Source organism: Neopelma chrysocephalum, unplaced genomic scaffold (assembly GCF_003984885.1).
Source record: "Neopelma chrysocephalum unplaced genomic scaffold, ASM398488v2 Primary Assembly neopelma1_43, whole genome shotgun sequence".
Classification (NCBI taxonomy): Eukaryota; Metazoa; Chordata; class Aves; order Passeriformes; family Pipridae; genus Neopelma; species Neopelma chrysocephalum.
The window spans coordinates 11303353-11319771 of record NW_020897702.1 but is presented as its reverse complement, the minus strand read 5'-3'; the positions used below and the strand labels follow the sequence as shown (position 1 = coordinate 11319771).

Here is a 16419-nt window from a genome sequence, read left to right as displayed (position 1 = left end):
AGAGCAGGATCTTAGGGAGGCGGTGGTCCTTCATCCTAGAGACGTGCCCTGCCCATCGCAGTTGCGTTCTCAGTAACATGGCCTCAATACTCGTAATTGCTGCCTGTTCGAGAACAGATGTATTGGTCACATAGTCTGACCAATGGATGTTAAGGATTGTACGGAGGCAGCGTTGATGGAAGCGTTCTAGGAGACGCAGGTGGTGGCGGTAGATGACCCATGATTCGGAACCATATAAAAGAGTAGACAGCACTATGGCTCTGTAAACACTGATCTTGGTGCTTTTCTTCAAGTGTTTATTACGCCATACTCGTTTATGGAGTTTTCCAAAAGCACTATATGCCTTCGCTAACCTATTGTCTATCTCCCCATCAATCTTACCATCTGAGGAGATGAGGCTGCCTAGGTAATTAAACTGTTGGACTGAATTGAGTTCTGACTGGCCGATGGTGATGTGGGGATGGTGGGGGACTTCCTGAGGTGCAGGCTGATGGAGAACTTCTGTCTTCTTTAAGCTGACATCTTTAGTTTAGTTCATCATTTAATGTACAAACTCACACATCTGACTGAAAACCGCAAAACACAGTAGCAACCTCTTCTTTTTTAGAATAGTAGTCATGAAATATGACTGTTCTTGAAAGCCTGGTGATAAAGAACTCACCAAGAATATTGGAGGGGAAAATCCCTTCCTCTACCTGAAGGTCCTTCTCCACTGGAAGGGGAAAATGTAATCTCTCTTGTGTTTATGGAAGAAGGCATGTCATTACTTACTTTCAAATGATGCTGTGGTTTTTCATTTGAAGTCACTTCACATAAAAAATGAAAGCCCATTCCAAAGAAAGGATGAGGTAGTTTCATGTAGTTTCATGCTGATTGGCTCTTAGCAGCTCTCTATTTGGAGTTTTTGATGGAGGAGGTAAATTTCTAAAATAGCATGCATGGAATTAGGGAACAAACCATTTTGGAAAGGAATTTTTCTGAGTCATATTTGATTCTATGAAATGCAGAAGAGCACTTCTTATATGTACAATGTATTGTCAGAAAAATTCTGCATTTATAGGAAAGTAAATCTGGAATGATCAGTATGTCTAGTTCCTTGTATAGAAAGTGTTAAGAATATTTCTCTTGATGAAATATAATGAAACTGTGGTGAGATTGATGCACCACTCATAAATTAATTTGCACTGAAATCAGGAACATTAGTATTTCAGTTAGGACATTACTGCCTGTATATATGCACAGAATTTAGATTACTATATAAAGCTAAGTTTGCTTTCTAGCTACCCACATAGCTACCTTTTTTCTAAAACATTGTAGGAAAGGTTGTAGCTTACAAATAGACATTAGCTTACAAATAGACATTAGGTATAGATCTATCCTCTGATTCTATTAATAGAAAAGCTACTTACAAAAGAACAATTACAGTAGGTTATCTTGGAAAGAAATGATCAGACAGCTTTATATATTCAGGGAAGATAACTTTGATCTTAAGAAAAGTTTAAAGAATTCAGCTGTCTTAGAGGAGTCTTGCATTTTAAATTGTCACTGTATACTTTTATAGACTCATCTCCCCCAAATATATTTTATTTTAAGGTACTTGTGGTCCAGGCTGTCCGACCAGACAGGCTACAGAGTGCCATGGCTCTTTTTGCATGTAAAACCCTAGGTAAGTTAATTTTTCAGCAGAGTATTTCTACACAACAATTAAGTATCTTTTTTTGCCCTATGTTTTGCTTTTATTTTATAGTTGTTATGGAATCCCTAAGTTTCAGGATTTGAAAATATGTTGTAAATGGACCTGCTGGTTTTGTTCTTGTAAAGTATTGTTAAAAAGTGCTTTTAAAATTGTTCGGTTTATGCTGCATAGTGATTGAAAATACTGTAAAAGATCTGTCAGATTCTTTAATGAATTCTTGAACACTGGAATTAATTAAGAAAAGAAGATAACTGGTTTTCGTAAAGTTTTACACTGCAGCACTTTCCTTAAGACACAAATTTTCCAAAAAATATTACTTCATTTAATGTCATTAAGTTTGAGATTTTGTAGATTGAGTCTCAAAAGATTATTTAATAATTTCAGTAATTTTTGTCTGTCTCTTGGTGTGTAATACTTTTTACTGTCTGTTTAAAAATATACATGATTTAGAGTGATTCAGTACTATGGTTGTCTATTTGTTCTAGTTAGTCTATTTCCCCTCTGAAGTCTATTGTATCCACAGTTTGAAACCTGTATGCCAAATAATCTTAATATTGCAGTATAGCACACCAAACCCTTCCCTCAGTTTTTAGCAGTGAATGGGTATATGGAAGATGAATTATGAGTGTCTCATCGAGGTGGACACTGTAAGTTTTAAAAGTCACTTTATTTTGCTCCTTTATGCTCCCTGTCTGCGGGCATTATTTGTTGGTCAAAATTGGCTCCATATCTGCAACCAAGACTGATATGTTCGGGATTAAGGTATAGCTTCTCTGTCAAACATTATTAGTAGATAGAGAGGATACTTTGTTGATGGTGTGTTTAAAAGGCCCATGCTGACAATGTCCCTGCCTGTTGGAATCAAATGACAAATGTGATCTGCAGTGCCATGTGGCTCAAAGCCCAGCAGAGACCTGAATGCAGTGAGTTTGCCTGCTTACTGTCTTCCAAATCTTAATAAATTACAAAAATTGCTTATTTTTATACCACTTCCTTGGAGGAATGCTGCATGAGGGGATGGTTTTAGGTGAATGAAGCTGCAGCCTCACCAAGGAAGGCAGAATACCGTTGTCTTCATTTGGAGTTTCAAAACCAGCAAATCATCCACAAATCGTCCACAGATTTTTCATGCATATCAGTGAGATTTTATTTTGAGATCATGTCACAAATCATGACTAGCACTTTCTAACTGATAAATAATGTCACACTTGTATGAATATTTTTTCGTAGTTTTTCTATTGGGTCTTTTTCAGGATGCTTGCCCTGAAACTACTTGAACTTTCACTTAGTTTGAAAAGGAGCCGTTAAGTTTCCAATCTACTTTGGCTGCTTTCCTGTAAGAAAAATGAGTTCCAAAAGAGCTCTAGTAGCCTACAAGAAAGCCTTTCACTTCTGTTTTATCCAGATATGGGGGGTTTTGCTTCATCTTTTACATATATTTTTAAATTTATGGATGAAGAGGGATTAAAATAATTTCTTTTGAAGATAAGGTTCATAAGAACTTTCTAGGAACGTATTTTGTGGACACCCAAAGCATGCTTATATCTTTATGTTACATGCTATACTGAAGTGCACCATATTATTGGAGTCCTGCTCCTATGAAGTGAGAGTTGGGGTTGTTCAGTCTGGGAAGAGAAGGCTCTAGAGAGACCTTAAAGCAGCCTTTCAGTACCTAAAGGTGACCCATAAGAGAGCTGGTGAAGGACTTATTACAAGGGCATATATTACAAGGGCTATGACTTTAAACTGAGAGTAGGCTTGGATTAGATATCTGGAAGAAATTCTTTACTGTGAGAGTGGTGAGACTCTGGAACAGGTTGCCCAGTGAAATTGTGGATGCCCCATCCCTGAAAGTGTTCAAGACCAGGCTGGGTGGACTTTGAGCAAGCTAGTCTAGTGGAAGGTGCCCCTGCCTATGGCGGGAACTAGAGGATCTTTAAAGTCCCAACCCAAATTATTCTATGATTCTGTGGTACAAATTATGTACCATATTATGTATTGTTCTACAGGGAACGTATAATAGCTCAAGTCTGAAAGCAGACCATGCCCTCAAGGAAGTGTGTATGGCATCATTTAGTAGTTGTGGCATAGTTGTCACTGGTTTGGTTTCTTCTGCCTTGCTTTATGTTGTGATTTCCCATTGCACTTAAAGCTTCACTACTTAAGGACCAGTCTAAAGATGCATGAAAATACATGGCTAAAACAATTTATTATACACATAGCTTTGGGCTCGTGTATAAATACCTTGCTTTTACTAGGTCAACACTCTAACTATTTAGGTTGTATATTAAAACAAATAATAGACAGAAGTAATCACAGTACCAAGAACTGTGTAAGTCTAATAATTAAGGCTCTTAGGACAATAAGGAGAGGTGTTGTACAGCCAGACATACACACTGCAATCAGTTTCAGCAAATAGCATAGCTTCTTATTCCACTCCTCTCTTTTTGTATGTTTCCTTGAAGACTATGCTCTAAATAAAGACTGCAGTTTATGTTTGTCAAGCTGGAAATCCAAGCACCATGCTTGTTTATTTTTCTTATCAATATAGGATGTCTTACACCTGCATATTGTAAGGATTTTGTTCTCATTTTAAGACTGGTTTTCTGGTATCCATTGAACAGAACTCTGACTGCAAGGTGACCTCTAAACTGGTTGAAGCACTCCATCATGGGGAGTCACTTTATTTCCATAATAATTCTAATTCTAACTATAGGCATAAAGGAGTTATCTCCATCACCTCTGAATATGAAACGTCTGTATAAAGAGACTATGGAAATTGAGCCCATCTTGATAATAATTTCTCCTGGTGCTGATCCTTCTCAAGAGTTGCAGGAACTTGCCAGTGTTGAAAGAGGTACTGAGTGCTACCATCAGGTCAGTCTTAGATAAGCATAATGATTAAAAAAATGCAATGTGTAAAATTTTACTGTAGTAATATCTGTTTTACCTTGTTTTTCAAGGAAGTTAATATGTTAAAACATAGTTTGGTGTCTGTGTTTGTTGTTCTTACCTGTCTTGACATTAACTTCTCATTCCATTTGCAAAATTGGTTGGAGAAGAGAGACACAATTTGTCATCCTCACAGAAGCAGAATCCACGTGATAGGCATTCCTCCAACTTGGAGAAGGAAAAAATGAGAACATAGATGGAAGAGAACAAAAGAGGCTGAGAATTGTTATACATGCTACAACGTTATCTTCTTTTAGTGTGGAGTAATTGAAGTATAAACGCACTAGACTAGACTAGACTTCATGATTTCCTCTGCTTATAGGACTTGCATTTTTTTTTCTTCAACTGAACAAGTAAATCAGATGGTCAGTGTTTGTGAATACTTCGGTATTTTGTGAAATTCTGTAAAATATTTTGAGAAACTTAACATCCTTGAAGGTTCCCAATAACCCACTGGACAAAGCCCTCAGCTTCTCGTCTGATCTTTCATAGCTGACCCTACTTTGAGCAGGAGATTGGACTAGATGCCTTCCAGGATCCATTCCAATTCAAATTATTCTATGATAAAAGTAGTTTCCTAATATTCTCATTACACAGTAACAATATGCTTTATACCTTTCTATAAAAAATTGTTTCCTTCTGTCATTTGAAATATCTGTGGGAGGGAAGTTGTTATCTAGACAATCACTGGTTAACATAGAAATGGAAAACGTCAAGTTTAATGTTGCTTTTAAATAGTCCTTGAAATTAGTCCTAGAATATACACTGATGTATTATATTTTTCCCATCAAACTGTAAATATTAAGAACCGACTGCCAGCTTATCTAGCTGTGAACATTGCGGAACGCATATTTCTTACTCTGCCACATGGATTTTTATGTTTATCTCTAAATATTCTTTACATGTTGGACTTCTAAAATGTAGCATGGTGTGGTATTCAATTAAGGAGTGGTACTCAAAGCTAAATAATCTGAAAGGTGTCCTACTAATGAGAATATTGTGTTTTTTTCCTGCACTTTCTCATGTAATTTGAATAGAACATAAAAGATCATATTTTTCTTCTCTCTTGAATTATTTCTCATATAGGATGAAGAAGAGAGTGCTAAATTTGTCTGCTACCTTATTGCTGATGACTTTCAGTTATCTTCCTTTGGCTATTTTAAATTATTTCAAGATATATTAAGTTTTATTTAGGCAGAGGATTATAATGCCAAGACAAGACTTTTCAGATTGGCTAAGACCACTTTATTTTCAACTTGTTTGGTTCAGGGTTTTTGTTATGTATAGCTTCCAAATAGATTCTAAGGTAGAATTAATATGGTGCTATAAAACATGAAGAAAGGACTGTATGTTAAACTATTCATATTTCCCAGTTGGAAAGAGACCAGCCTTAGTTTTTCACTCATCTTAATATAACTGAGTGTTTCTCTTCAAAGGAAATACTCCTAACTTCCAGTCAGAGGAAACTTTGTTCTCATTTATCTCTTGTTTTTATTGTATCAGCAGTTCTGCAGTAGTACAGTTTAGTCACTGATATTTAAATTACTTTTTGACTTCCCAGGGAATACCATCACTGTCACCAAGGGATGTATGTTTTTTGCCATACAAAGACTAGGTAATGTTTTTTTTAAGAAACTCTGATTAGAGAAATTGCGAAGGAAAACTGTTTTCCTTAATCTTTTCCCTACTTTAGTAGCCTATCACATTGGAGAAAATTCTAGTTATCTTTAGCAGTCCTTTTTTACATATGCAACCTAAATTGAAAAAATTATTTTGTATTTAGCTGTTAAATGAGGTATGTCAGGTTCTTGATGCAACTGTGTCTGTCATTTCAGATTGCAATGGGCCAGGGCCAAGCCGACCTGGCTATTCAAACTCTAAAAGAATGTGCACGCAATGGAGAATGGCTCTGTTTAAAAAACCTGCATCTCGTTACATCTTGGCTTCCTGTGTTGGAAAAGGTGAGGGCAAATAGAGAAGAAGATATTGGAAACCGGACAAAATTAGTATGCAAAATTTCTGAAGCATTTCAGACATTTCCATGGTGATGTTTAAAATTCCAGTTTAAAAATACACCTTTGCAGTTTTCTCAGTCACAAATAAGGTAAACTGCTGCAGATCTAAGCAGCTCCTTTCTTTGTGTGAACATTTTCATACAGTGTACAAGATTTCTACCATGATGATTGGGAAAATGTTCCAGTTAGGACTTCTAGTACTTTATGAGATACTGCCCATGTTTGCTGAACTATGAATCTATGTATGCTTGAATTTAATTTCTATTTCCCTTAGTTCTAGGACTTAATTTTTAGCAGTTCTTGTTTTTGTGAAGTATAGCTTGTGCCTGAGTTACTAAGAGGTTTTTGCTAATTTGAGATTAAAATGTCTATCTAATATTTTCTACAAACACACTCTTCATTATAGCATGTTAGATCATTAACTTGCTGACCAGAAGTGATTTTATATGACACACTTTTCATGTATATCACTGTGAAATCCTAAAAAGAAATTAACCCAGAAGAAAATTAGGGAATTCCTATCAACAGTTACTACAGTCTTAATTTTCCAGTTTTCTGTGATTTTTCGTAATATGTTCTCCATGGATGTGATCTTGGAGTCTGTCGTCTGTCTCTCAGTGTGGCACACGTACCTTTAGCATTCCTATAATCCATTTTGAAAAAATGCAAAGGAAAAGCAAGATAACACTGATGTGTGTCATCTAGTCTGAACAAGCTAGTGAACAGTAAGGAAATGTTTGCAAGCCTCTTGCTGATTACAAAATTTCAGATCTTATAAGTATTAAAATATGGATATGTGTCAGGAGGTTCTTATTCTTTCCACAAGAATGTAATACTGAATGTGTTAAACTTTCTGCTGAGCTTAATATAGACTGAGATTTGCTGATGGTTGACTCTGCACATTCCCTTGTCTGTTTTGCATATCATTAACAAGTGTGAGGCTATGTAATTCCTATGCTTGAACATCATCTTAAGGGGCTTCTGCATATTTATAATTCAGTTCCATCCAGGTACATAAATTTAGTTCTCACAATCTTTCAATTTAAGAAGATGAAATATATCTTCTGGTCAATGTGAACTTTATCAATTCGAAAATGATAACCTTGACAGCTTACAGCTTCCCCCCATTAGCTGTCTTGTAGCCAAGCACAGAGTATCAGAGGATGCATACTGCAGATGCTTGAGACAGCATGTGAATTCTCTTGTTTTCTTTTCCTAAAACTCCTGCTTCCAAGGCTGTGGATCATTATCAAATCTTGGTTTGGTTCCCATAACATCCTCATAGACAAGCTGATGAAGTATGGACCCCAGTGTACCACAGTGAGGTAGATTGAAAACTGGCCTAGTTGTGTTACTTGAAGGGTTGTTGTCAACATCAAAAAATCCAGTCAGAGGCCAGTCATCAGTGTTGTGCTCTAGGCATTGGTACTGTGGCCAACATGGTTTAACATCTTAATTAATGATATGAGTAGTGGGACAAAGTGTATCCTCAGCAAGTAGAGATGATAAAGATTTGGAGGAAATTATTGATGTAACTGATGAGTGTGCTTTCATCCAAAAGGACCTTAATAGACTGAAGAAGTAGGCTGAGGAGATACTTCATGAAGTTCAGCAAAGGGAAATGCAAAGTGCTTCCTGTGAGAAGGAGTAGCTCCGGCCACCCAGACAATTTGGGGACTAACTGGCTGAAAAGCAGTTTGGCAGAAAAGACCTGGGGGTCCTAGAGGGTAAGAAGGTGACATGAGCCAGCGAAGTGACCTTGCAGCAAAGAAGGTGACTGGCCTCCTGGGCTGTTATAGACAGAGCGTTGCCAGCAGGTCGAGGGAAGTGATCCTTCCCCTTTACTCGGCACTGGTGAGATACATCTGGAGTTCTGTGTCCAGTGCTCAGCTACCCAGTACAAGAGAGACATGGGCATACTGGAACCAGTTCAGTACAGGGTTAGGGTGATAAAGGAACTGGAGCATGTATCATACAAGTGGAAACTGGGAGAACTGGGACTGTTCAGCCTGGGAAAGAGAAGCCTCAGGGGAATCTTAGTTATTTAGTGTGTATTGGCTGGTCGGAAGCATGTGCTTTCATAGCACAGGTCCTGGCACGGGTCGTGAGTTGTTACACGCGTTGGGGGGGGCCGGCGCCAGCGGGGGGTGCAGCGGGCGGCGGGGGCGGGGGGGGCAGGGGGCGGGGGGGGCGGGGGGGGCTCTGCCCCTGCCGGAAGTTTGTGCGTGCCCGCGCAGGGGTCCTGCGCCGCGCGCGCGGAGCGCGCGCGGTTTATTGCCCAGGCACAGCTACAGCATGAGAAAGAGGAGGGAGAGAGAGAGGGGAGCCTTTCCAGCAGGTACTGCACCCCCATGGAAGAGGAGAAGGCAGCTTCGGAGCACACAGAGGTTTGCCGATCCAGGTCTGGGGGGAGGGGCAGGGAAGGGAAAGGGAGCAGAGGGGAAGGGCTTTGAGTGGATTATGGTTCTTCCCCAACTGGTGGATGGGTGTGCGGGGCTGTCCCATGTGAGACATCGCAGGTGTGCATTGCGCCTGCAATTTGTGGTGTCACAGTGGGGGAAGGATAATCGTCAGGGTGGACAGTGGGTTCTTTTAGATTGATGGGGACCCCAGCTAGGTTGGGGTCTTGAAAGGCACCCTAGCCTTGACAGGTACGGGGCCAGAACGGTTGGTCAGTTGGTTTCTCTGTTTGTCTATTTACCTATTCACTTTTGGCTCACCTGCGGCCACCGCCCAGGTTCAGCATGTTCCGGATATATTTGCTCTGCTCTGATACATCCTGAAAGGATGGGCAGGACAAAGGGCTTCTCCTGGTTGTCTCCTTATGATGGTATATAAATAGGTGTTAGTAAAGTAGGAAATGAATGGCTTACCCAACTCGTTATAACAGGTATGTAGCCTTTGTACCCCTGTGCAGTTGCGAGCTATGCTGGCGAGGGTTCATGCCTTCGGTAGGGTCACCCATGCCAGACAGGTCAAAACCGTAGGGTCAGATACATTACATTCTTGGGCAGGATGAGCTCGTTAGCCTTCTGGCAGTCATCCTAGGAGAAGGACAACTCTCATCCCAAACCCGGGCAGATGGAGCTCGCTTAGCCCTGTAAGGCCATCCATCTAAGAGAAGGTCACTCTAATCAAACCTACGTCCTGAGGACCTCGCTGCCACCGTCCAAGCTTGCTCGGCCCTGGCAGATGAACCTTAGGATTAAAGGGTGGGTTCAGTTCCGCGCATACTGCATCTCACCTAAAAAATCCATTGCGCAGGCTTGAAGGCTTTACCCACATGCAAAAAGTCCTGCAGCGACGGGCGAGGGTCGAAACGGTAGGTGAAAGGTGCACTGGGAGCCGCAGACTCAACCCTGCATGCAGGCGGTTCAGGATATTGGTCATTTGAGACTGACGGAGATGAGAGTCTCTTGGGGCAGCACCCTGAACGACCAAGCAGCCTTCTCAAGGATAGCACTGCTTGCTCCACTCGGAGAGGGGCCTAGAAAAGGTGGCCTAAACAAAGCTCATCTCCACCTTCACCCGGTTGGTTAACCGCAGACCAACGGGCATCTTCTTCCAATGCGGTCGCACAAAGAACAAAAGTCACAGGCATGCACCTGCCTCCAAAGGTGCACCTAAATTAACTCTAGCATGTTGGAACATCAGAACCATGCTCGATTCTGCGGACAGCGGACGTCCTGTGCGTCGCTCTGCCCTAATTGCCCATGAACTGGCCCGTCTCAACATCGACATAGCCGCTCTCAGTGAGGTTCGCCTTCATGAGGAAGGTAGCCTCAGGGAACACGGTACCGGTTACACACTCTTTTGGTCAGGTAAGTCCAGAACTGAAAAACACCTCTCAGGTGTCGGTTTCATGATCAAAAACTCCATTGTCCCTAAACTCGAAAATCTGCCGACAGGTCACTCTGACCGCATTATCTCCCTACGCCTTCCACTAAACAACAAGCATCACGTTGTCATCTTTAGTATATATGCCCCAACTCTCCAAGCTGACCCTGCTGAAAAAGATAAATTTTACACTGACCTGCGCTGCCTTACCCAAAAAGTACCAGCAGATGATAAGATCATTATCCTTGGTGATTTCAACGCCAGAGTTGGTAAAAATTTTGAAGCATGGAAAGGAATACTAGGCAAGCATGGCGTTGGAAACTGCAACGATAATGGTCGACTTCTGCTGGAATTCTGCGCAGAGCAACAGTTTACCATCACCAACACTATCTTTCAGCAGAAAGATAGTCTGAAGACAACCTGGATGCACCCCAGATCTAAGCATTGGCATCTCATTGATTATGTCTTGGTGCGTCGGAGAGATGTCCGCGATGTCCTCCATACCCGTGTGATGCCCAGCGCAGAATGCCAAACAGACCATCGGCTTGTGCGCTGTAAACTTAACTTCAATCTCAAATTCAAACCCAAAAAGGGCAATATCCCAAGGAGAAGACTCCAAGTTAACGATCTCCAATCAACCACAGTAAGAGAAAGATTCCAGGCAAACCTTCAAACTAGGCTTGAAAACCATTCCACAGATTCTGCAGATTCCTCTCCTGAAGCAATTTGGCATCATATTAAAAGCTGCATCCTGCAATCCTCTGAAGAATCCTTAGGGTTCTCCCTCAAGAAGAACAAAGATTGGTTTGATGAAAACAATCAAGAAATCCAGGAATTGTTGAGGAAGAAGAGAACTGCCCACCAAGCACATCTTGCACTGCCATCCTGTCCCGCAAGAAAAGCAGCCTTTCGTCTTGCATGCAGCAAACTCCAACAGAAACTCCGTGACATCCAGAACAAGTGGTGGACCGATTTAGCTGCAAAAACTCAACTTTGTGCAGATACAGGGGATCACAAAGGATTCTATGAGGCCCTGAAAACAGCATACGGACCTACATACCAAGTCCATAGCCCACTACTTAGTGCAGATGGTCAAACGCTTCTGACAGATAAAACCTCCATTCTGAATAGATGGTCTGAACACTTTCAAACTCTTTTCAGTACCAACCGTGCAGTCCAAGACTCAGCAATTCAGTCCATCACACAACAACCAGTGAAGTATGAATTGGATACTGCTCCCACTTTAGGAGAAACCCTCAAGGCCATACAGCAGGTGAAAATCGGCAAGGCAGCTGGGGTGGATGGAATCCCACCTGAAGTCTGGAAACATGGGGGCCTTGCACTCCATGCTAAATTTCATGAGCTTGTGGTGCGCTGTTGGGAACTAGGCGAACTACCTTCAGACCTTCGAGATGCAGTCATCATCACCTTGTATAAGAAGAAAGGTACTAAATCAGACTGCTCAAATTACCGTGGTATTACTCTGCTCTCCATTGCTGGCAAAATCTTAGCAAGAATACTCCTGAACAGACTAATACCCGCTATAGCAGAAGAAATTCTACCTGAAAGTCAGTGTGGCTTCAGAGCCAACAGGAGCACCACAGACATGATATTTGTTCTCAGACAACTGCAAGAGAAGTGTAGGGAACAGAACAAAGGTCTCTATGTAACCTTTGTCAACCTCACCAAGGCTTTCGATACTGTGAGCAGAAAAGGTCTTTGGCAGATTTTGGAACGTTTAGGTTGTCCCCCCAAGTTCCTTAAAATGATCATCTCACTTCATGAGGATCAGCACGGCCAAGTCAGATATGGCAACACACTTTCTGAGCCCTTTCTAATAAAGAATGGTGTGAAACAAGGCTGCGTTCTCGCTCCTACCCTTTTCACAGTCTTTTTCAGTATGATGCTCCAAAGGGCCTCGGCAGACCTCGATGATCAGGACGGTATCTACATTCGATATCGTACTGATGGAAGCCTATTCAACCTAAGGCGACTGAAGGCCCATACTAAGACCCTAAACCATCTTGTCCGGGAGCTGCTCTATGCTGATGACGCCGCCCTTGTTGCCCACACAGAAGCAGCTCTGCAGCGTTTAACATCCTGCTTTGCAGATGCTGCTGAGCTCTTTGGGCTGGAAGTCAGCTTAAAGAAGACAGAAGTTCTCCATCAGCCTGCACCTCAGGAAGTCCCCCACCATCCCCACATCACCATCGGCCAGTCAGAACTCAATTCAGTCCAACAGTTTAATTACCTAGGCAGCCTCATCTCCTCAGATGGTAAGATTGATGGGGAGATAGACAATAGGTTAGCGAAGGCATATAGTGCTTTTGGAAAACTCCATAAACGAGTATGGCGTAATAAACACTTGAAGAAAAGCACCAAGATCAGTGTTTACAGAGCCATAGTGCTGTCTACTCTTTTATATGGTTCCGAATCATGGGTCATCTACCGCCACCACCTGCGTCTCCTAGAACGCTTCCATCAACGCTGCCTCCGTACAATCCTTAACATCCATTGGTCAGACTATGTGACCAATACATCTGTTCTCGAACAGGCAGCAATTACGAGTATTGAGGCCATGTTACTGAGAACGCAACTGCGATGGGCAGGGCACGTCTCTAGGATGAAGGACCACCGCCTCCCTAAGATCCTGCTCTATGGTGAACTTGCCACTGGCTGCCGCAAGAGAGGAGCTCCAAAGAAAAGATACAAGGACTCCCTGAAGCAACAACTCAGCCTCGGGCATATTGATCACCATAACTGGTCCACTCTGGCCTCTAATCGGGAGGCCTGGAGACAGACCATTTATAACGCTGCTGATGCTTTTGAGAAAGCACGCAGGATCACTCTTGAGGAGAAAAGACAACGCAGAAAGAATCGAACCTTGCAGAATATACTATCTAAGGAGTCTTTCTGCTGTGTCTTTTGCAACCGGACATGCCTTTCTCGTATTGGCCTTTTTAGCCACCAACGCGCTTGCATGAAAAATGGGTAGAGCCCTTCCCAAATCTTCGTTCGCGAAGCCTAGCCATGAATGAATGAATGAGTGTGTATTGGCTGATTGGAAAGAGTAAAGGAGACAGACTCAGACTCTTCTCAGTGGTGTCCCATGACAAGACAAGAGGCCATGGACACAAACTGAAATACAGGAAATGCCATTTAAATAAATGATAAAACTTATTTTAATGTGAAGATGGTCAAACACAAACAGGTTGCCCAGAGAGGCTGCAGAGTCTTCATCCTCTTCATCCTTGGAGATACTGAAAACCTGATTGCATACGGGTCTGGATAACTTGTTGAATCTGGCTCTGCTTTGAGCACAGAGTTGGACTAGGCAGGCTCCAGCAGTTCCCTCCAAGCTCCATGATTCCATGACTCTAGGTACCAGTTATAGTTGTCATTTTGCAAAATATCTGGACAAGTAATGACTTTTCAGAATTTTTTTCTTTACCAAAACCAAAATGATAATGATTATGCTTTAGAGATTATGAGAATGAATGGATTGTGAGAAAATCTGTTGAGTTTTTTGACCTGTGTCAAAACCAACCTGTGTCTCCCAACACATGTACACAAAACTGTTGACATTGTTCTGAAGTCAATTGTCAGACAACTTTGATGTCTTCAATGGAAAATATGTCTGTTTCAGCGGCACCTAAAGCACCAGCAGTGTGTGTCCATATTCAATAATTACATATTTTTGTGAAGCCTTTATATGAAATAACGTTTGACAATATTTCTCTTAGAACTCATTTTTCCTAATCTCAGTTTTCCGTGAATCATGATAACATGAAGGGTTCATACAACAAACACTTGAAGAGAAAGAAATTAATATAGCTCTACAGTTGTTGAAAGTCATTGAGATCTGTTGATATGCAGCCCACATTGCAAGCCTTCATCTTTTGAGATGAAACCTTCTGGTGTTTTTGTACTTAAAAGAAGTAAAGAACTGCTATGTATTTTTATGCCCCCAATTTTATATCTGTAGGAAAGGTGCAAATATTTTGACACAGCTAAGATGAACTTCAAGTTTGAGCACAGCGATGATATAGAACGTGTGGAGGCAACACATCTTGAACTATAGTCTTTTGAATAACCTTATATGTAAAAGCAACTGTAGATTTTTTAGATAAGCCTAACTTTCTAATCCAGGGTATTATAATTTTGTAAATACTGTTCTATATATTAAAAAAAACACCTCAAAACCTTTTTCAATATATATCATCTTTTTAATAGGAACTGAATACTTTACACCCTCAATCAAACTTTCGTCTGTGGCTTACTACCGAAGTTCATCCAAAATTTACTCCGATTTTGCTTCAGTCAAGTCTGAAAATAACTTATGAAGTAAGATTTGTTTGGAAAGTTTTTATTAGATTTTTACATGAAACTAATCTAGATGTATAGTAAACTATATGTTTAAATAGAATAAGTGACTTTACCTTATATTTCAAAAAATGCTATGAATTTACCTTGAGAGATGAATTTTTTCCTAGGAACTTTTTCCAGTTGAAAGTTTGAACTGAAAATAAGTTTAAATAGGGAAAGTAGTTGTTCTGTTTTGTGCTCCAAATTCTTTTGTGCATTTAATCAGTGTTTCTTAAAAGCAAAAACCTACACAGATGATATTACATGGATGGCAAACAAGGAATTTCTCCTTCTTGATGCATGTCCTCATCTGAAGATCACGGAATCTCACTTTCTTATTTTCCTTTTTGGCCCCATAGCTTTATATTCACTGGACCCTTTCAACAAAAATGGCTTTCCTCCCGTACAGCAGAACATACAGTTAAAGACCTTTACTCAAAATTGAGAGCTTTGCTTTTGAAATGGTTCAGTTTGAGGAATAATTGGGACTGTGTTTCTCCAACTGATTGGAAAGTAGTCTAATCATGAATGCACTGAAGCAGTATGGAAATCATTGATAGGAGTGCTACTAGATCTTCCATTCATTATGGAGTGTGGAGATTTTACCTACAGATAAACTGAGAAACTCAGAAACTTTACAGTCCAATGTTACTGACTTTCAGGAATCCAAAACTGTTATCCTTTTATATTGACTGCAGGTATTTTTAAGTTTCTGGAGTACCTTCTTTCTTATGTTGAGCCCTTCAGTGGTACAGAAATTGCAGGACTGTGTAGGATCATCACGTTTCTTTTCATCTAACTTCCGGAAGTTACTCATCCCACTATCTTTGGAATAATTGGAACTTTTCACAAATGCAATATTCTAAATCCTTTTGTTTTCTTTTCATTTTTAGTAAATATTTTGTTACCATGAAAGGACAATGGTAGACAATGACTTGGTGAATGATATTTGATTATTATGTGGTTGTAGTATGTCCCTTAACTGTTACCGATCAAGATGCAGATATTAAAAAAAAGAGTCAATTTACTACAGTATTTTGCAATTATTTTTCAAAAGTGTGCATAAGCAACATATGGAACTATGTTAATCTTATGGAAACATTAACAACCATTTTTCAAAAGAAAGAACAAAGAACATTCTTAGAAATACGAAAGTGTAATTTAAATCTCTTTAAAATTTATGTTTGCCTTCACACTTGGAAATAATTTGAAAATGGCTGAGTATCCAGTACTTTTTACTTTTAAGCACTGTAATTTCTGTTATTATATACACCTTAAATACAGTTATTTCTAGTGGTTGTGAACATTACCTACCACTAAATCAGAGAACCAGCATTTTATCATACATCTATACCATATCTGTATGCTAGCTAACAGAGTGAGATGATGGCAAAAGGATATTTGACACTCATCACAGAATTAATTGGTAGTTGAACTTTAAAATCAGAAGAAAAGTTGTATTTTTGAAAACAGTTGAATTTAGTTTATGCTTACATATTTTGATAGAGTGTTATTCTTTCACTAAGTTCTTTTAGTGTGGTACAGTCCTGTCAG

The 16419-nt window shown here is 40.2% G+C and overlaps 1 protein-coding gene across 4 annotated transcripts in view; it reads left to right on the top strand.

Moving 5' to 3' along the window:
- DYNC2H1 (dynein cytoplasmic 2 heavy chain 1) overlaps positions 1–16419 on the top strand; it is a 170675-nt gene that overhangs the window by 87163 nt on the left and 67093 nt on the right. For all 4 annotated transcript variants that reach the window (XM_027677336.1, XM_027677335.1, XM_027677337.1 and 1 more), the window contains exons 75-78: positions 1594–1666; positions 4413–4573; positions 6484–6609; positions 14734–14844. In XM_027677336.1, coding sequence (XP_027533137.1) covers positions 1594–1666; positions 4413–4573; positions 6484–6609; positions 14734–14844 — 471 coding nt within the window. The remainder of the gene's footprint in view (positions 1–1593; positions 1667–4412; positions 4574–6483; positions 6610–14733; positions 14845–16419) is intronic.